The sequence below is a fragment of the Bactrocera neohumeralis genome, unplaced genomic scaffold (assembly GCF_024586455.1).
Source record: "Bactrocera neohumeralis isolate Rockhampton unplaced genomic scaffold, APGP_CSIRO_Bneo_wtdbg2-racon-allhic-juicebox.fasta_v2 cluster11, whole genome shotgun sequence".
Taxonomy (NCBI): domain Eukaryota; kingdom Metazoa; phylum Arthropoda; class Insecta; order Diptera; family Tephritidae; genus Bactrocera; species Bactrocera neohumeralis.
The window spans coordinates 2,559,061-2,580,759 of NW_026089624.1; the positions used below are offsets into that span (position 1 = coordinate 2,559,061).

At 39.1% G+C, this 21,699-nt stretch overlaps 1 protein-coding gene across 11 annotated transcripts in view; it reads right to left on the minus strand.

Moving 5' to 3' along the window:
* Positions 1 to 21,699, minus strand: part of LOC126765675 (uncharacterized) — a 784,771-nt gene that overhangs the window by 144,355 nt on the left and 618,717 nt on the right. For 10 of the 11 annotated variants that reach the window (XM_050483365.1, XM_050483360.1, XM_050483363.1 and 7 more), the window contains 2 exons: positions 14,436 to 14,731; positions 13,294 to 13,344 (listed from right to left, as the gene is read on the minus strand). In XM_050483365.1, the coding sequence (XP_050339322.1) occupies positions 13,294 to 13,344; positions 14,436 to 14,731 (347 nt within the window). The remainder of the gene's footprint in view (positions 1 to 13,293; positions 13,345 to 14,435; positions 14,732 to 21,699) is intronic. The other variant, XM_050483366.1, reaches the window with a different exon arrangement.

Sequence of the window (21,699 nt, forward strand, 5' to 3'; positions counted from 1 at the left end):
TTTTTCAACGGTTGATTTCAACGCTACAGTAGTTTTTCCCAAAATGCTATGTCCCATTACCTAATAGTTCCTCAGTTTCCAAATTTTTATGCGCATTTTTTACATGTGGGGGCTGACTAGAAATCATATAAATGGTATTAGTAGTACCATCTATGTATCAGCCACAGTAAAGCGTGGAGGTTTGATATTTTTTTTACTTAAAAAAAAAAATAAACAAAATAGCTGCTGGCGGGGTACCGTAATTTGTGATACCCATATGTATTCTTTTATGTTAACAGTCAAAAAATTCATATATGTATAAAAAAAAGTATAGCTTAAATCATAAGCATTTGTTCAATAATCACATACAAATCATTTGAATATTTGTTACTTAAAAAAAGAAAATAGCATCACACATCTACTTGCGGGTTCAGTAAATGACGCGCCCTCTTCTGATTCATTTTTGCGCAGTTATACAACATAACAAATAGCATATGTATGCGTGTGTAACGATATACGACGCAGAGAATGTGACATATTTTACGTAATATTTATTTCAAGTGATAAAATATTTGTGAAAATATTGTTAGATCATACATGTTTAAGTATGTACTATTCCTTAAGTAATTTGCGAAGTCAATAAAAAATGTAGATTGCCAATTTAAATATTCCTTTAATTATATTATGGAGAATGGAATCATGTGTGGAAGTTCGCGCAAGTGAGGAAAGTTCTCTGTTCGCCATTCACTTGGGAGTGGCCAGAAACGATTCTTTTACATAAGGCTCAAGCAGCTCACGACTTCCGGTTTTAAACCACGTATCCTCTGGGTAGCCTAAGAACATCCGTTCGAAGGAGAGCTAAAGTGAGAAGGCGAAATATCCCCTACATAGGATTGTGCGCTGGGTTTGGGACCCGCCACGTAAAAAGATATCCCCATGAAAATTAACAATCAGCCTCGGATGAGAGACCCCCCTTTTGATGACGACCATGGCAAACGAAATAAAGACTACGAATTGGGGGAATGCACCTGGAATGTCCGGTCCCCTAATTGTCAAGGTGAAGCCGCCCAGCTGGTTGATGTCCTCGTTAGAGTGAAGGCTGACATCACCGCCGTCCACGAAATGTGATGGACGGGACAAGGACTGAGGCGAGTAGGTGCTTGTGGCATTTACTACAGTGGTCATATAAAGGAGCGCAAATTTGGTGTGGGATTCGAGGTGAGAAGGTATCTTTGGCACTACGGTAGGTAAATTCAGCCTCCATGACGAAACATTGGAGGATGGAGTCATGTGTAGAAGTTCACGGGAGGATGGAGTCATGTGTAGAAGTTCACGCAAGTGAGGAAAGTTCTCTGATCGCCATTCACTTGGGAGTGGCCAGAAACGATTCTTTTACACACGGCTCAAGCAGCTCACAACTTCCGGTCTTTGACCAAGTATCCTCTGGGTAGCCTAAGAACATCCGTTCGAAGGCGAGCTAATGTGAGAAGGCGAAACATCCCCTGCTTAGGGTTGTGCGCTGGGTTTGGGACCCGCCACGTAAAAAACACCCCCAATAAAAAGAAAGAGACAGCCTCGGAAGAGAAACCCCCCTTTTGATGACGACCATGGCAAACGAAATAAGGACTACGAGATAAGGGCATGCACCTGGAATGTCCGGACCCTTAATTGGGAAGGTGCCGCTGCCCAGCTGGTTGATGTCCTCGCGAAAATAAAGGCTGACATCACCGCCGTCCAAGAAATGCGATGGACGGGACAAGGACAGAGAAGAGTAGGTCCTTGTGACATTTACTACAGTGGCCATATAAAGGAGCGCAAGTTTGGTGTTGGATTCGTGGTGGGAGAGAGACTCCGTCGCCGAGTACTATCATTCACTCCGGTGAATGAACGTCTAGCCACAATCCGCATCAAAGCGAGATTCTTCAACATATCGCTGATTTGCGCCCACGCCCCGACGGAAGAGAAGGACGATGTGACCAAAGATGCCTTCTATGAGCGCTTGGAGCGCGCTTATGAGAGCTGCCCCCGCCACGATGTCAAAATCGTGCTTGGCGACTTTAACGCCAGGGTGGGCAAAGAAGGTATATTTGGCACTACGGTCGGTAAATTCAGCCTCCACGACGAAACATCCCCAAATGGGTTGAGGCTGATCGACTTCGCCGGGGCCCGAAATATGGTTATCTGTGGTACTAGATTCCAGCACAAGAAGATACATCAAGCTACCTGGCAGTCTCCGGATCGAAAAGCCACCAACCAGATCGATCATGTTGTGATAGATGGAAGACACGTCTCCAGTGTTCTAGACGTGCGTACGCTCCGAGGTCCTAACATCGACTCGGATCACTATCTTGTTGCAGCCAAGATACGCACCCGCCTCTGTGCAGCAAAAAACGCACGTCAACAAACACAAGGAAGGTTCGACGTCGAGAAGCTGCAATCACAACAGACAGCCGAACGATTTTCTACTCGGCTTGCACTCCTGCTCTCTGAGAGCACTCGTCAACAACTCGGTATAAGGGAACTGTGGGACGGCATTTCAAATTCCTTACGTACAGCTGCAACCGAAACCATTGGTTTTCGGAAAGTGCAAAAGAACAGCTGGTACGACGAGGAGTGCCGTGTCGCAGCGGAGAGAAAACAGGCTGCCTACCTCGCAACGTTACGATCGACCACTACACGTGCGGGATGGGATAGATACCGAGAGTTGAAGAGGGAAGCGAGACGCATTTGCAGACAGAAGAAGAAAGAGGCCGAAATGCGTGAGTACGAAGTGCTTGATAAGCTGGCCGACAGGGGTAATGCTCGAAAATTCTACGAAAAAATGCGGCGGCTTACAGAAGGTTTCAAGACCGGAGCATACTCTTGTAGAACCCCCAAAGGTGATCTAGTCACTGATGCCCAGAGCATACTTAAATTATGGAGGGAACACTTCTCCAGCCTGCTGAATGGCAGTGAACGCACAACACCAGGAGAAGAAGAACCCGACTCCCCAATCGATGACGATGGAGCAGACGTTCCATTACCCGACCATGAAGAAGTTCGAATAGCAATTGCCCGCCTCAAAAACAACAAAGCGGCAGGGGCCGACGGACTACCGGCCGAGCTATTCAAACACGGCGGCGAAGAACTAATAGGGTGCATGCATCAGCTTCTTTGCAAAATATGGTCGGACGAAAGCATGCCCAACGATTGGAATTTCAGTGTGCTATGCCCAATCCATAAAAAAGGAGACCCCACAATCTGCGCCAACTACCGTGGGATTAGCCTCCTGAACATCGCATATAAGGTTCTATCGAGCGTATTGTGTGAAAGATTAAAGCCCACCGTCAACAAACTGATTGGACCTTATCAGTGTGGCTTCAGACCTGGAAAATCAACAACCGACCAGATATTCACCATGCGCCAAATCTTGGAAAAGACCCGTGAAAGGAGAATCGACACACACCACCTCTTTGTCGATTTCAAAGCTGCTTTCGACAGCACGAAAAGGAGCTGCCTTTATGCCGCGATGTCTGAATTTGGTATCCCCGCAAAACTAATACGGCTGTGTAAGTTGACGCTGAGCAGCACGAAAAGCTCCGTCAGGATCGGGAAGGACCTCTCCGAGCCGTTCGATACCAAACGAGGTTTCAGACAAGGCGACTCCCTATCGTGTGACTTCTTCAACCTGCTTCTGGAGAAAATAGTTCGAGCTGCAGAACTAAACAGAGAAGGTACCATCTTCTATAAGAGTGTACAGCTGCTGGCGTATGCCGACGATATTGATATCATCGGCCTCAACACCCGCGCCGTTAGTTCTGCTTTCTCCAGGCTGGACAAGGAAGCACAGAAAATGGGTCTGGCACTGAACGAGGGCAAAACGAAATATCTCCTGTCATCAAACAAACAGTCGTCGCACTCGCGACTTGGCTCTCACGTCACTGTTGACAGTCATAACTTTGAAGTTGTAGATAATTTCGTCTACTTAGGAACCAGTATTAACACCACGAACAATGTCAGCCTGGAAATCCAACGCAGGATTGCTCTTGCCAACAGGTGCTACTTCGGACTGAGTAGGCAATTGAAAAGTAAAGTCCTCTCTCGACGAACAAAAACTAAACTCTATAAGTCCCTCATAATTCCCGTCCTGCTATATGGTGCAGAGGCTTGGGCGATGACAGCAACCGATGAGTCGACGTTACGAGTTTTCGAGAGAAAAATTCTGCGAAAGATTTATGGTCCTTTGCGCATTGGCCACGGCGAATATCGCATTCGATGGAACGATGAGCTGTACGAGATATACGACGACATTGACATAGTTCAGCGAATTAAAAGACAGCGGCTACGCTGGCTAGGTCATGTTGTCCGGATGGATGAAAACACTCCAGCTCTGAAAGTATTCGACGCAGTACCCGCCGGGGGAAGCAGAGGAAGAGGAAGACCTCCACTCCGTTGGAAGGACCAAGTGGAGAAGGACCTGGCTTCGCTTGGAATATCCAATTGGCGCCACGTAGCGAAAAGAAGAAACGACTGGCGCGCTGTTGTTAACTCGGCTATAATCGCGTAAGCGGTGTCTACGCCAATTAAGAAGAAGATGACGAAACATCCCCAAATGGATCGAGGCTGATCGATTTCGCCGGGGACCGAAATATGGTTAACTGTACCACTAGATTCCAGCATAAGAAAATTCATCAAGCTACCTGTCTGGCTCTGGATCGAAAAAACAACCAACCAGATCGATCATGTTGTGATAGATGTACAGCAAAAAACGCACGTCAACAAACTCAAGGAAGGTTCGACGTTAAGAAGCTGCAATCACAACAGACAGCAGAACGATTTTCTACTCGACTTGCACTCCTGCTTTCTCGGAGCACTTGTCAACAACTCGAGATAAGGGAACTGTGGGACGGCATTTTAAACGTACAGCTGCAACCGAAACCATTGGTTTTCGAAAAGAAAAAAGAACAGCTGGTACGACGAGGAGTGCCGTGTCGCAGCGGAGAGAAAACAGGCTGAATACCTCGCAACGTTACGACCGAACGCAACACGTGCGGGATGGGATAGATACCGAGAGTTTAAGAGGGAAGCGAGACGCATTTGCAGACAGAAAAAGAAAGAGGCCGAAATGCGTAAGTACGAAGAGCTTGATAAGCTGGCCGACAGGGGTAATGCTCGAAAATTCTACATAAAACTGCGGCGGCTTACAGAAGGTTTCATAACCAGAGCATACTCTTGTAGAACCTCCAAAGGTGATGTAATCACCGATGCCCAGTGCATACTTAAATTATGAAGGGAACACTTCTGCAGCCTGCTGAATGGCAGTGAACGCACAACGCCAGGAGAAGGCGATCCCGATTCCCCAATCGATGACGATGGAGCAGAAGTTCCATTGCCCGACCATGAAGAAGTTCGAATAGCACTTACCCGTCTCAAGAACAACAAAGCAGCGGGGGATTGCCGGCCGAGCTATTCAAACACGGTGGCGTAGAACTGATAAGGAGCATGCATCAGCTTCATTGTAAAATATGGTCAGACGAAAGCATGAACAACGATTGCATTTTATGTGTGCTCTGTCCAATCCACAAAAAGGGAGACCCCACAATCTGCGCCAACCACCGTGGGATAAGCCTCCTCAACATCGCGTATAAGGTTCTTTGGAGCGTATTGTGTGAAACATTAAAGCCCACCATCAACAAACTGATTGGACCTTATAAGTGTGGCTTTAGACCTGGCAAATCAACAACCGACCAGATATTCACCATGCGCCAACACCCGCGCCGTTAGTTCTGCTTTCTCCAGACTGGACAAGGAAGCAAAGAAAATGGGTCTGGCAGTGAACGAGGGCAAGACGAAATATCTGCTGTCATCAAACAAACAGTCATCGCACTCGTGACTTGGCTCTCACGTCACTGTTGACAATTATAACTTTGAAGTTGTAGATAATTTCGTCTATTTAGGAACCAGTATTAACACCACCAACAATGTTAGCCTAGAAATCCAATGCAGGATAACTCTTGCCAACAGGTGCTACTTTGGACTGAGTAGGCAATTGAGAAGTAAAGTCCTCTTTCAACGAACAAAAACCAAACTCTGTAAGTCACTCATTATTCGCGTCCTACTATATGGTGCAGAGCAGAGATAAAGAGATGTCCAACTCTCCGGTCACTGGAAATGTGAGAACCGCTCATCTACCGAGCTTTGACAGTTGGTTGGATTGGGTAGGTTTTGACGTTTTGCAGTTGGAATGACTGGAACTGCCAGATCGAAATTATGCCAAAAATATATGTGAACGGAAGGATTTGTTCCCGTTCAAGATCGCTAATAAAAAATTTAAAATAATACAAATTAAAGAAAATGCGAAATCTAATATTTCATGAAACATTTTGCATAGTAGAGTTATATTTCAATAACAAATGATTAAAAACATCTTCTAATTAGAAACTAACAGGCTTAATTCAATTGAAATATAAAAAGATAGTTGTTTTAATATGCCATAAAATCATAAAAAAGGATTTAAGTACTTTCGCCATATGTTAAAAGTTCAATATATAATAATTTGCAATCGTAATAAATCTTAGGTGTTTTAATTTAAATGACCAAAAATTCTTATTTTCTTCGATCTGGCCACAATGGAAAATGTTATAAAAAACGCTAATTTTGAAACGCTCTCACACTGGAATAAGTCGAGCATCCCATTATCCCTGGTGCAGAGGTTTGGATGATAACAACAACTGATGAGTCGACGTTTTGAGTTTTTAAGAGAAAGGTTCTGTGAAAGATTTATGGTATCGCATTCGATGGAACGATGAGCTGTATGAGATATACGACGACATTGACATAGTTCAGCGAAATAAAGGACAGCGGCTACGCTGTCTAGGTCATGTTGTCCGAATGGACGAAAATACTCCAGCTCTGAAAGTATTCACTGCGTCGAGTACTACCCGCCGGGGCGCAGAGGAAAAGGAAGACCTCCATTCAGTTGGAAGGACCAGGTGAAGAAAGACTTCGCTTGGAATATCCAATTGGCGCCACATTGCGAAAGGAAGAAACGGCTGGCGCGCTGTTGTTAACTCGACTATAATCGCGTAAGCGGTGTCTACGCCAGTAAAGAAGAAGAATATTATTTTATTATCAGAACACTGGTAGACACATAATTTGTGACATGAAAATTCTTAGATGCCTCTAATGTAGTTTGATACCCTGAAGTCAAATTTGAAAACAGATATTTTCTATCACCCACAGATTTCTGTAACCTGTGGCTTTAGATTTTACAATACATAAAATTTCATTATATTACAATCTCATATTTTCATACGATCTGGGATTTATCCGGTTTAGACCGGTTCTGCCTGCTTGTTTGAAGCAAACAGCGTACTTGTATTTTACGATCATTTTTTTTTACAAAATTTATCAGTAGTTTAACGGTGTCCGAATCGGTTACGTGTTATATGTTTGGTTAGCAAAACGTTTTTGAGTTCACATTCTTTTATTGCTTGGTTAAAAGGTTCAAATCGTAAAATGCCCTTTGCAGTGCCAATGGTATGGACCATGTGCCAGACTGCTATTTTTGCCTTATGAATATTAAAGGTATTGGACCGAAGTCTAAGCTTACGGTTAAGTACTGTATTTACCATCAGCTTTAAGACCTATCAATACCGTGAACAACTTTCTCTTCCAAAAGCACCAGCATCTTTTAGTCTCGATGAAGTACTAGAATCGACTAGCTCTTCAAGTGATGTTATAGAAACCGCAAAGGAAATGATAACCTATCTTTTTTTTGATTTACCAGGATGTTCAACAGTGCTGCACATAATTACACAGGGTAACTTAATGACATAGTGCGAGATCTAAGCCTTTCAACTGCGGACCTAACTTTTAGCATCCAGACTAAAAGGTAGGAACCTTCTCAAATGTGATGTAAATATTACTTTTTACAGAAAAAACAGAAAGACCTCACAAATTGCTTTCTTCAGAAGGGGATCTAGTATACTGTTCAGAAGTTAACCTTTTGTTTAACGCACTACAACAGAAACATAATCCACGTGATTGGTGTCTGTTCATTGATTCCTCTAAACTTAGTTAAAAGGCAGTATTGGTTCATAACGGTAACAAATATTCATCTGTGCCCTTAGCTCATGCGGTTCATATGAAGGAATCTTAAGAGAATATGAGATTTCTTTTAGAGTACATCCGTTATCATACTCATGATAAATATGTGGCAATATGTGGATGTGAATAGCCCTTCTTCTTGGAATGCAACTAGGATATACGAAATATTGTTGCTTCCTTTGCGAATGGGACAACCGTGCGAGACACTGCCATTATATACAGATGCAGTGGTCAGTGCGTCAGGCACTCACTCTGAGACAAAAAAAAAACGTTACCAGTGAACCTCTACTTGAACCCAAAACGGTATTACTACCACCTTTGCATATTAAGTTGGGCTTAATAAAGAATTTTGTTAAGGCAATGGACAGAAATGGAAGAGGGTTCTTGTATCTGAAACAAAATTTTCCAAAAGTCATTGAAGCAAAAATTAAAGAGGGCATATTTGTGGGTCCGCATATAAGAGAACTAATAAAAGATAAAGCATTTGAGGAAATGCTCAATGAGACTGAAATACGAGCCTGCAGTGCCTTTAAAAGCGTTGTCAAAAGTTTTCTTGGAATTGTGATGGCTGACAATTACAAAGATCTTGTGACGGAACTACTTACTGCCATAAAAAAATGGGTCGCAACATGTCCCTTAAAATTAACTTTCTAGACTCCCATCTGGATTTCTTCCCCGAAAATTTAGGAGCCGTAAGTGACGAACATGAGGAACGGTTCCACCAAGACATTTGTGCTGTGGAGAAAAGGTACCAAAGCAAGTGGAGTGCCAGTTTGCTTGCCGATTACTGCTGGACATTGTTAAAGGATACTCCAAAAACAAAATATCGCCGGAAAACATCAACAGTAACGTTTTAAGGCACTCTTTGGTTAATCAAATAATATAACTATCGCTGTTTTTTTTTAACAAAAATCCTCATAGCAAAATATTTTTATATTTATTTTCTGCATTTGTGGCAATTTTTACATAATAAACACGTTGTTCTGTTCATGTCAAAAAAAAAACAAGTGGATTTTTGTTTACCAGTGTAATTAATGATATTCTTGAAAACAAGAAGCGAGCGGATCCGCGGTATAAGCTAGTATATTTATAAAATTGCATGAAAATATTGTCTCGTATATACCTTTGCGATTTTTTAATGCAATTTATTGGACAATTTTCCTTGAAATTTATTTGGTTTAACACTAAATATGAATGACCTCTACAACAAGAATAATAGAATTGGTCTAAACCTCTTAATATAAACAATTTCGTGTTGGCGTTTTCCCCATCAACTCAATGTACTGAATTTATCTTTTCCGTTCAGTTTAAATCACACAGTTCTTATTTAAGGATTATTTTAAAATAAGTTTGCTTGACGTGATTAAAATATGTATGTTGAATGCTTAATGATCTCTAAGTATATATATTCTAGGGTGCTTCAAAAAAAATTTTTGAATTTTTTTTTTCAACTCTTACCCCCTCAAATGTTAGTGATTGACAAACAAAAAATCATCCTTCAAGCCAGGCGCTGTAGCTTAATTCTAAGGCTACGCTATTTTTCTTTTAGGTTCCCATACATTTAACATAGGAATTTTCGTTTTTTCATTCAAACTAAAATTTCACCAACTAATTTTCGTTTCTCAAAAATAACCATCATATATTCAGAAAGTTCACTTTTCAAATTTTGAAAATTTCTGCGACAAAGTTTGATTATCTCAACTAGGCGATTATACCATGTTCAGACCGACACTTAATCACACCATTTCGGCTGTTGAATGGATTATCCCACTAATCTTAAAAATTAATCAAGATTTCGCCATACAAAAATGACAGTTCCAAATCACTTCATTGAAATGATTTGAAACTGATCCACGCTAAATCTCTCTGTGCGACTCTGATTTTGCGCAATCTACTTGTCAGCACTGGAAATCTGTTACATTATCACAGCTGATTTAGACACTACAAAGGGAAAAAAATGTAAAAAAACAAATTTTTTTTAAAGCAATGTATCTAATTTCATCTGAAAATCGACTTAACAAATGAAAAAAATGCATCTATTATTTCTGTTATATGGAAAATATTAAAAAAACCGTCTTTTTACTTCAAAATACTATATGACAATCTTTTCTTTTGATAAATATTGAGCGATGTGAATTCTTGAATGACAATAACAGCTGTTTTTTGATCTTTCTAACGGCAGTGAGAACACTGTTGGGTTATGAAATGCTTAAATATAATCTAATCTTTTAAATTTTCGTTCTGAACATGGTATTAAACACATAATGTATACTATACTCGTATGAGCACATTGTCTTGTTTTCGTTTTTATATTTTTTCAGGTTAAAGTTAAAATTATTGATGAAATATCGTTATAAAAACTAAATAAATACGAAAAGTGGACATTTTATGTTTTCTTTTTTAATTGAGTAGGTCGTCCAATTAAGCGGTTTTTTATATTCTAAAGCAGTCTTTCCCAAAGTGGGCGATAACGCCCCCTTGTGGGCGCTGCAGGTGTCAAGGGGGGCGGTAAGAGGCCCAGAAAGAAAATGGGGGCGTTGTGTAGAGGCCTGGGGAGTGATTTGTAATTTTATTTAGCTAGAAGGCCTCTTAGACAACTACTGATTGAGCTCTCGACTCTCAACAACAACTTGTGAACATCAACTAATATAAATTAAAAGATTTCTCAAACTCGGATCTATACTTCTCTCCGCGTAGTTCATATATCTGTTCTATTTTACTGAACATAGGAAAAAATTAAAATCATGTCAATCGGTCGCTCCGTTTCACAATGAAAGTAGACATAAACAAACAAATAAAAAGGCAACAGACACACTTTCGCATTTTAACAGTTATTAGTACTCGTAGATATCTATCATATTTTAACAAGTTTTTGTTAAATAACTCAAATTGTGCATTCCCGTATCAATCGGCTGGTTCATTGAATACTTGTTCGGACTTGTTGTGCACGATTGAGCGTCGAAGGAGATAAACGAGTTAATGCATGTTTGTTTTATTCCTGTCGGTGGGTGCTGCTTAAGCATTCCTATATAAACAATGTAATATTTATTTTATTCTCATTTGTGGTTTTGCGCGCAATAGATGAGCAGTACTTACGCCTCCTTTACACTACTCGCGAAATTGAACGTATTTCTCAAAGCAAAACAATGTCGGAAGTAAACAGGAAGAGACGGCAATATTGTGCGGAATATATTAAATTCGGATTCATTGAAAATCCCACAAACCCATCGTCGCCTTTGTGTCTTCTATGTCTAAAAACATTTTCGGATGAAGCCTTCAAGACTGCAAGATCATTTCAATAAAATGCATCCAGATAAGAAAGACTAGAATGTAGCATATTTTCAAGACCTAGAGAAGAAGCATAATACTCAACCAAGTGTAGCAAAACTACTTTCGGCGGCTGCTAAGAAAAATGACGACGGACTTCGAGCTTCGTACAATAACTCTTTGTTAATTGCTCAAAAAGGCAAACCACATAACATCGGAAAAGAGTTAATATTGCCGGCAATAAATGAAGTAATAACTACTATGCTTCATAAACCGGCCGCAGATATTATCCGAAAAATTCCTTTGAGTAATAATTCTGTGGAAAGACGAATTGATGAAATGGCTGAAAGCATTAAAGAATCATTGTACGATCACCTGAGGTCAAGTCAATTTTCAATTCAGCTCGATGAGTCCACTTACCCACTAATGAAGCATTGTTTTTGTCTTACGTGAGTTTTATTAAAGATGAGAAAATATGTGAAGAACTATTATTTACTAGAAATTTAGAGACCGATACAAAAAGCGAAACCATATTCAATATATTGGAAAAGCTTTGCGATGAGAAAGAGATTCCTTTGAAAAATATTATTTTAGTTGCTACGGATGACGCTCCGGCTATGACAGGGTGCCATAAAGGCTTCATAGCGTACTTAAAAAATGTCCTTGGTGTACATTGCGTTATTCATAGACAACATTTAGTTGCTAGAAACTTAAGTGAAAAACTATTTCAATTACTGCAATATGTCATCAAAGCAGTCAATAAAATCCGCAACAGCTCTTTGAATGATAGATTATTTCATCAGCTTTGTGTTACTAATGACGAGGATTTCAATCGTTTGTTGTTTCATACTGAAGTTCGTTGGCTATCAAGAGGCAATTGTCTGACTCGATTTTACAACCTGTTTGACCCTGTTATAGAGTTCTTGGAAACTAAAGATACAGAATTGCAAGACAAGCTCATAACATCAAAGAATGATATAGCTTACATGACAGACCTGTATAAATTGTTCAACGACATGAATCTCCAACTGCAAGGCGATAAACTAAATTTAATTAAAACAAAAAACGTCGTTGCTGCTTTCGCAGCCAAACTACTTCTACACAAAAAGAATCTGGGCAGACGCGAGTTTCACAATTTTCCGAATTTATCACTATCATGCAGTAACGACGAATTGTTTGCCTACTGCCAACACTTGGAAAACCTCCACATTGACTTCACCGAACGATACCAGGACATTTTGAACTTGGAAATACCAGACTGGGTGTTGGATCTGTATTCAAATGTCAACACAGCAATGTCACCTCAGCTGGAAGAAGAACTTATAGAATTCACAACAAACGAGGAAATAAAATCAAGTTCAAAAATGGCTACCAAGAATTTTGGCTACAAAAACTGATCCCGCAATTGTACCCTGGGTTGTGGTCAATCGTTCAACGATTCTTTGCTTCTTACGGAACTTGGCGACTTGCGACTGTTCTTGAGTAAATTAGAACCTGAATTAACAAACGTATTAAACAGCATCAGATTCATCCTTCACATTAGTTTTTATATATGGATCGATTATTTCAGTTTTATTTTTAATAAAAGATTCTCTGTTTTAATACTATAAAGTTGTGTTTCAATAATCATTCTTATTGGCAGGTGGAGCCCGTAAGAGTTAACTTGAGACCTAAGCGCCGTTGCATGTTACCCACTGCGCTCAGGTTTCAAGCTGCGGGTTATAGTAAAAGTTTCGTTTAGAATTCTCCGTTAATATACATATATACGAGTAGGTCACAATAATTAATTAATTTAATTTGAAGTTATAGTGGTTTTTAAATAGGTGAAAAAATGGGGGCGCTAAAAAAATATTTATTCTCAAATTGGGCAGTGGACAAAATAAGTTTGGGAACCACTGTTCTAAAGGTTACTTAATTCGTACTTGTAGTAGTATGGTGTATTTATTATGTTGAGCGTACCTGTGAGGAACTTCCATTATTGTAAATATCGATGCTACTATTATAGTCAGTCTGTGTAATGTAAAGAGAATAGATTTAGGTTAAGCATTGTTAAATATATGAAACCACAATTAGTTATCATTTAATTCCTTATTTTAGAAGCGTAAGAAAATTTAAAACATATAGTTCCTTATTCTAAAGAAACCTTTAAGGGGCTATACCAGTGTGACACTTTCAAAAAATTTCTTTTTCGATAGTTTATATATTCAAAAATATCCTGTGAAATTGGCGAGGTCATACCTTCAATTGTTTTTGAATGGCTGCAAACATATATACATAAGTGAAACTTTAAACGCGTTTTTCTCGAAACGACAGTTTTCAAAATTGCTGACATTATAGAGGTCATACCTTCAATTGTTTTTTAATGGCTGCAAACATATATACATAAGTGAAACTTTAAACGCGTTTTTCTCGAAACGACATTTTTCAAAATTGCTGACATTATAGAGGTCATACCTTCAATTGTTTTTGAATGGCTGCAAACATATATACATAAGTGAAACTTTAAACGCGTTTTTCTCGAAACGACATTTTTCAAAATTGCTGACATTATAACTCAACGAGAAATTGACCGATCGACTTCAAATTAAAGCTGGATATAGTTGAATACATTTGTTATATAATAGACTACGATCTTTTTGATTGGTTGAAAATTGTCAATTTGGCATTAAAAAAACCACCATTTTTTTTAGTAAAAAAACGATTTTTTTTTTTCAAAATTACGCCATTTTCTTAATTTTTGATATTTTTCAAAGATCGTAGTTCATTGTATAGAAAATATATTTAAGTTTAATAAACATTTTGATTTTTTTTGATTCAGCTACTCATTCGACCGGAATCATGCCAGCAGTTGAGCCACTTTTTTTTCGGCACTTCCGCAGACAGCACAAAAGTCCGTTATTTTTCAATATTTTCGTAAAAAAAAAAAATTTTCATATTGCTAAAAATATACTTTATTACGTTCATAGAACGTCGAAACATTCAATCTAGTACTTTCTTTTAAAAAAATTTACGAAAATCGCCTAATTTTTCATGCGTCATACTGGTATAGCCCCTTAATGTTGTATATGTTTTAATATGCTCACATTAGTTAATTATCTTACCTGTAATGTTGTACAATATGAATTGAAGTCATTGCTGCAAGTAACATTCATATATGGTCCACAAAGATCGTGAATGTTGGAATCATTACAATTAACTTTTGATTCATGGTTTTTTACATAGCAAGGATGAAAGGTTTTTTTAAACACAGTCGTTGCTTTCCTTAATTCACTATAAGATGAACTAACAGGACTAGGAGGTGGCAGTATTTCCTCCGGCTGGTGGTTTGAACACTCCAAAGTACCCTCAATTACGTCGATGGAAAGTTCATGTGATTGTGGTACATCCACTACACTGTCTGTACAGATATATAAAAAATTAGATATATGCACAGATTAGAACCTTATACATGTATACTTAATACTAACTTTTAATTTTAACTAAGTCAAAAGACAATATCGTAAATGGTTTTATACTCTTGCAACCAGTTGCTACAGAGCATTATAATTTTGTTTGCCTAACGGTTGTACGTATCACCTAAAACTAATCGAGGTAGATATAGGGTTTTGTCTGCCTGTCCGTCCGTCCATCCGTGCAAGCCGAAACTTGAGTAAAAATTGAGATATCTTGTATCTGTATACCTAGTATACAGGTTCCTTAGTACAAAAAAAAAATCGAGTTCATAGATGGGCGTAATCAAAGCCTTGCCACGCCCACAAATCGCCATTAACCGAAAACCTATTAAGTGTCATAACTAAGGACTTAATTAAGATATAAAACTGTAATTTGGCACAGAGGATCGCTGTAGCAATGGGCACCTGTGGGAAACATTTTTTTAAAAAGTTGGCGTGGACCTAACTAAAAAGTTTAATGCACGTACCTCATATACTACTTAAACTACAACAACCAAATTCACCCAGCACCAATATTATAAGAACTTCTACCGCCAGTGTGAAAATTAAATCGGAGGATAAGTCCGCTCACTCACCATATAACGGTACTATTAAAAACTACTAAAGGCACAATAATCAATAACTAAATACGCCAGAGGCATTGAATTTTACCACCGAGCTGGTATGAGAGAGCTTTATGAAAGCCGGTGAAGAAATTGGACGATCGGCGTAGCACTACCCACTTTTTGGAGAAATCCCATATATCCTCCAGATATCTGTAAGGAACTGTAATGCAATGCTATTTTAAGAAGATAAATTCTTAACTTGTTTCAAGAATAACTAAGGCAAGTTTTAAAAATAAATCGATAATTAGGCAGTATTCAATCTTACTCAGCATCTTCTGTGACTAAAACATGAAATACCTAATTAAGCGATGGCTTTTTGTCTTTCTTCAACAGTCTCTTTTGTCTTCATTGTCTTTCTTCAACAGTCTCTTTGGCATAAATTTTCCATAATTGCTATCATTTATGTACTTTAGTAATCTTTCAAGACAATAATATTTACCGCTATGTAAACATTTTTCAGAATTGTTTGGAGCATTTATAAACAGAGATGCTTGGTGGTGTTATATTTTGAGCGAACAACTTACATATGTTGACGGCCACAACTTCTATATCGAACATTTTATGTAATCCTTCACAGTTACATGGAGTTTTACTTTTCAACCTTGATCATTCAAGTTCCTTAATTCGAATACCGACTAAGTGCCACATTAGCTTGTCAAGCAGCAAAGAGTCGACAAACCTGATATATCATCTATACAGCCTTGCATCTCATGAACGTTCGATGCCCAATTCAGAATTAGTGGCAACATTCATATCTCAGTAGTTCCATAGTTGTATTTTGCTAAAAATTGTATAGATATTGGATTAATTACGTGTTCGCCATCTGAACCGAAATTAATACGAACGGACGGGATGTCCTCCGCATATACTTCATTCCTGCGAAAATTTGGACAGCCAATTTTTGTGATAGAGCCCCTGCTACCATTTTGACACCTCAAGGTTCAATCTTAATGTGACTTTGGCTCATCCAAATATTTTCAAAACATTAGGAAGACCTCCTGTTTTATTTATATTATAAATATTACATAATTTAAGTCCGTATTACCCAAATATCGTACAGCAGCATTGAGTAGGTCTTGGTTACTTAGGGCAATAAGCATATTTATAAATGTCGTGTTTCCTTATTCAACCAGTCGGAATTGTCAAGTCTCCTGGCCATCTTGACGTGGAAAACTGAATCGGCATCTTAGAGAGGTATTATATTTAGTACAAGTTTTAATATGCCGATGAATTTGACATTGTTTAACTCTCTGATGCAGCTCTGGGTTTTCTTCTTCGGTAGGCACTCTACAGCAACAGTTAAGATCGAGAAGAAGTTTCCCTTCTTCCGAATCAAACTCTGGATGATCTTCGATCCAAATCAACATATGAAGGTGAGGACTGCCCCGATTTGAGAATTTAACGCCACCAATGGCCTTGTACCGAATACTTCGAAAGCTTCCTGAACTTAATTGCCCAAAATCGCGGCTTTATTTTAAAATTTTAATAAGTGGAATATTGAGTGAGATCAAACTTTGCTCTGCTTGTGATAGCCACGCAATCACTTCAGAAATGGAGCCGGGATCCAGATTGTTCCAATATGACTTTGATGGTGCAATATTTTTCTTAGAAGAAAATGGGTTTTGCTACGATTGCAAAAAAATTAAAAGATTTTTTGGTCATAACCCGTTAGGCGAATACTATTTACTTGTACAATCCACTTAGAAATTGAAGTGGAGGTTTGTTTAGACTCTGGGGCTCGGGTTCCAGCTATATGCTGACGCATTTGCTTCAAACGAGCCTTTCTGGCTTGCCCCGATATATGGTGCAATGCATATGGTGTAAACTAGTTTCCCTTGTTATATAGACTTTGAAGCTTGGCTTTGAGCTGCACGCTGTTGTACATTGTTCAAACGAGCCTCTCTAGCTAGCACAGATCACGAATATCGGAGTTAATAAGATTTGCTTTTTACAGACACTAATAGTGGTCCAGTGAGCCAAAAAATCCCTTGATCGGCCCATAAAAAGTTCAGAGCATTATTTGGTGCCAGTAAGAAAAGTGGAGTGGACAATTATTTTTCTTTAGTCGGGTTCAAGCCATCTAAAGCCTCTCCCGTACTTTGGGTCCGGCACCGACAGTACAAGTACATCAAATAATTTTTTATCTCTTCTAGTAGGATTTCAGGCGCATCTAAAACTTCTGCCGTATGTTGGATCTGACGTTCGGTGGCAATGCAGCTCCACACTGAATTGACCAAGGTGAGCTCTTCCGCATTCGGGTATTAAATCTCAACCATAAGGATACTCTGTGAAAGGCTGCACCGCATGAGCAGGTTGAATCGAGCAACAAAGGTTTCTGTTTCTCCTGATACCATAATTAAATCTTCGCTTGGACCTCGTAGCCGAAGGTACTACTGTCAGTTGACAATCCATTCCAATCTGAACTGGTGACCAAGCATTGGACACCATAAACACATTTCAAGCACTCGTCATTCACACAAGGAGCTAATTCTTGAGTTAAACGACCCCCACTCACCACGAACATCTATTCGTCCGTTAGTCTAACTAATCTCAATACTTCCGAGATTCTTAATTTTTTGAGTACATCTGGCACCCTAAAAATACATTCAGTTATCCATGCCCAGTGAGCACGAAACTCCGACTCAGACAGACCCTAAAGTCTAGGTTACCCTCAACAAACGTAACGTCATAATGTACTCGTAGGTTACACGATCACCACCATTTTGCGAGTTGCCTTTAAGCAGCTCTCCGGCCCGTTCTACCTTAACCTTCAACCTTAATGAAAAGGATGTCCGTATACGCACAACCAAACAGAGAGTATGTCATTAGGTAAGAATTATAACTTATGCCAAAAAACGGGTTCCACGGACCGGCAATTTCAGTTTGGGGGGAAACCAGTCACACGGAGCCAAATCTGGTGAATACAGTGGCTGAAAAACGGTATTCATTAAGTTTTCGGCTTTAAGTTAGGTCACAATCGCGGCTCTTTTTGAAAAAATGCAGCTTTAATGGGACGAGTCGAGCAAGAACGCGTTTCACACTCAAAATATTCATCATAACCATTTAAACATACTCGTGAGAGAAGTCGAGCACTCTTGCCATCTCTCTAACGTTTGCCTGACGACTTTTAAACACCATATCTTTCACTTTTTTAATATTTTCATCAGTTGAAGAGGTCGAAGGTCGTCCATAACGAGGCATGTCTTAAACGATCTCTGGACGGTCCGTTGAAGGCTTTGTACCTACCACTTGTGTTTTTGTTAGTCAGTTAAATTACAATTCCTCGGTGCTTTGTTGTCATAATGTATTTATCACAATGTACATACTTATGTATACCTGCGGACAATATCGAGCCACTTCGATCTCCCATTCATGCCAAAGATAGAACTTTTCTGTCCGAAAAATAACTCCACTAAAAAGCAATTTCGGGACAACCGAGCAGATATGTAGGAACGAGAGGGGTGATATCCTCCCTCTTACGATCCCGACAGTTCTTATAAACCAGGGTTGTTCCTATTCTCTCCCCCAGACCCCCTCCATTCCTCTTCTTTTGCCCTAATGGCAGATATATTTTTAGCTAAGATGGGACCGCCTGTCAGAATTGGACGGACAAGCGCGTGGAAACTTTCGCCTCAAATTCCGGCCAGTCAACCCCTTCGGTACTATTTACCTTCCAAAAAATAATCAAATTATGATCATCCAATTCTTTATCCTCCCACATAAGCGTCACACCGATGTAACTCAACATACAATCGGCTCTTTCACAATTTGGAGACATTTAGCCGACATCCATACACTGTGGCCTTGAACTGAAAGTGTATGCATGGATACCTTGCTAAACCACATCGATGGTGAGGTATTATCATCCAAACTTAGGATTAATGGGCTATTATTCGCATGTAATAGCCCCACTATAAGCGCAAATAGCCGACATAATTAGATGCCTAGCGCAGTTGTGTTAATGTGTCACATTGACGATTAATAATTTTTTGCGATATAGACGACGTGCTTCGCAGATGGACACGATCAATGCTTATGAACATGATAATAATATAAAATTGCTTTTACGGGTGGTGGCTCTGTATGGAATACTTTTTTTTCAATATTAATAATAAAAACTTCAATCTATGTAAAAACTACACAAGCTCAAGCAAGTGATTGAGCTGTTTTGATGATACGTTGCTCTTTAGTATGCATATCTTTTTTTTAAGGCGTGTTTGATAGCAGGAATGTTTTAAAGCATTAGCCAATGGGTTTGGGCGATTTCGAAGTTTAGATATGTGTTTATGCGACTTCATGGCATCTCGCCCCTTCACACAACATAACATTCATCACACAACTCACACTCATCACACAACACAACATTCAGCACACAACCTACATCATCACACACGCAACCCCACGCAACAAACCAACCACACTACACACACACCACACGTTATCGTTTTCACCACCTAACCGATCAAAAAGGATTGGTTAGATCGGGGTGGAACATAATTCGCTTTTTACGCCCGTGCCGAGAATACACGTCTCGCCAACTAATTCACCGTCGATCCGCCAATTTTAACAGTTTGAAGTTCCGGTCAAGATTTGGAGTCCCCATCCGGTCGCGTGTGTGTGTGTGCAGGAGCATCAAGAGCATCAGAAGGAGTGAACAGTGAGCAGTGTCAAAGAAAAAATAAATAACGAATTATATCTTGAAATTGTATTAAACATAATGAAGTTTCGCCCGCAAAGGGAAATAAACACAAATATAAATTGCTACACATTTATGTATATACATATCTTTATATCTTTAATTTAACCAAACCCACAAAGGGATACATAATTAAAGCGTAAGTATTCCACCCACATAGTCAGTGAAACTAAGTGCAGCTAACAATAAGTGTATATTTCATTCTGCTGTCCTCTAATATTTCGATATTTTCATTACGCATGTACCGTGGCGAACAAGGGATTATTCTAAGAATTTTCGATTGGAACGTTTGTATTATATCAATATTAGTTGCACAGGTCGTACCCCACAGTTGAATACCATATATTCAAATCGGCTTTATGACCAAGTTAATTTTTACCAGAAGTAAAAATGAGTCAAAAGAATATACTTTGAGGTGCAGCGAAATGTGCACTCTTTATTTATACTCTTAAGACTAACTTATTACATGGTTCTTACTTCTATTTATACTAACTAGTATGTTCACTGATGTTTTCTACTATTATAAGTAATAAGCTCCTTAACTACCGCATTATATAAAAGCACTTCGTTTTCAAGGCTAAGTCTAGAGATTTTATTTAGAGGCCAATTTGAATTTGCAGCTCCTATCTTCATGCAAGTTATTTTACTAGATATATAGTATGTTTTCTCCACGTAAGCCCTCTATCTAGGTGAATATTAAGTTACCTCATTCGCTTGGGGTACTAGGATATTGTTCATTTTTACTGCCGGGCACATTTTTGGTCTTAGCGAAAATGTAACATGCTTACACTTTTGTTCATTTACATGTATACGCCAGTTGGCTAGCTATTCTTCGACAAAACTTAAGTGCTCCACTAATATTCTTGAGGCTATTACATGACATTTGTTACGGCGCACTAAAGCTGTATCATCCGCAAAAGTTAATGTTAACACATTATAAGCTATTTTGTGTAAGATTGACAGCTTAAAGTTGGTCTTTAATCAATTTGGTTAAAATACCTTTTCTAGGTGGTTTGCATTACAATTGGCCTTTTCCTCGTCACTTCAGGCCCAATTTCCACCCAAGTCTAGTATAGGCATGTTGGAGTTGACTGGTGGTTTCATGGAGTTTTGGGTTTTCCAAAGGGAATTTTTCTTGCTTGAATTTGGACACAGCTGCTTTATATACAATTCAGTGTTGAATTCTTCCTCGCGTTTAAGCGCTTATCTGCCATTCTCGTCTTGTATGCCTTTTTTCATTTACAAGCTTTTTTATTTCACTTCTACAGTCACCGACTAAACCTCGTACTGAGCAGTTGTGTTAGCGTCTTTCTCTGAGTTTATAGCTATTAATATAGCTCTCTTTTGGTGTTCTTTTTTTTTTTTTTGCACTACGGTCTGCTTACTTAAGTAACGCGATTAATACTTATTTTAAGTGAGAAATATAATCCAATACTTATATCAGTGTATTATAACTTTTCCACTATGCCCCCGGCGGGCTTCCAGTTCGGGGACAACAGGTTTGCTGCGCTGACCCAAGGTACCCAACCAAAACGTAAAAAATCGTATCAAAAACTGCAAGATGCTTTTCCTGACTTACCGCCAATAAAAAGTGATGATCCAAAGTATATTG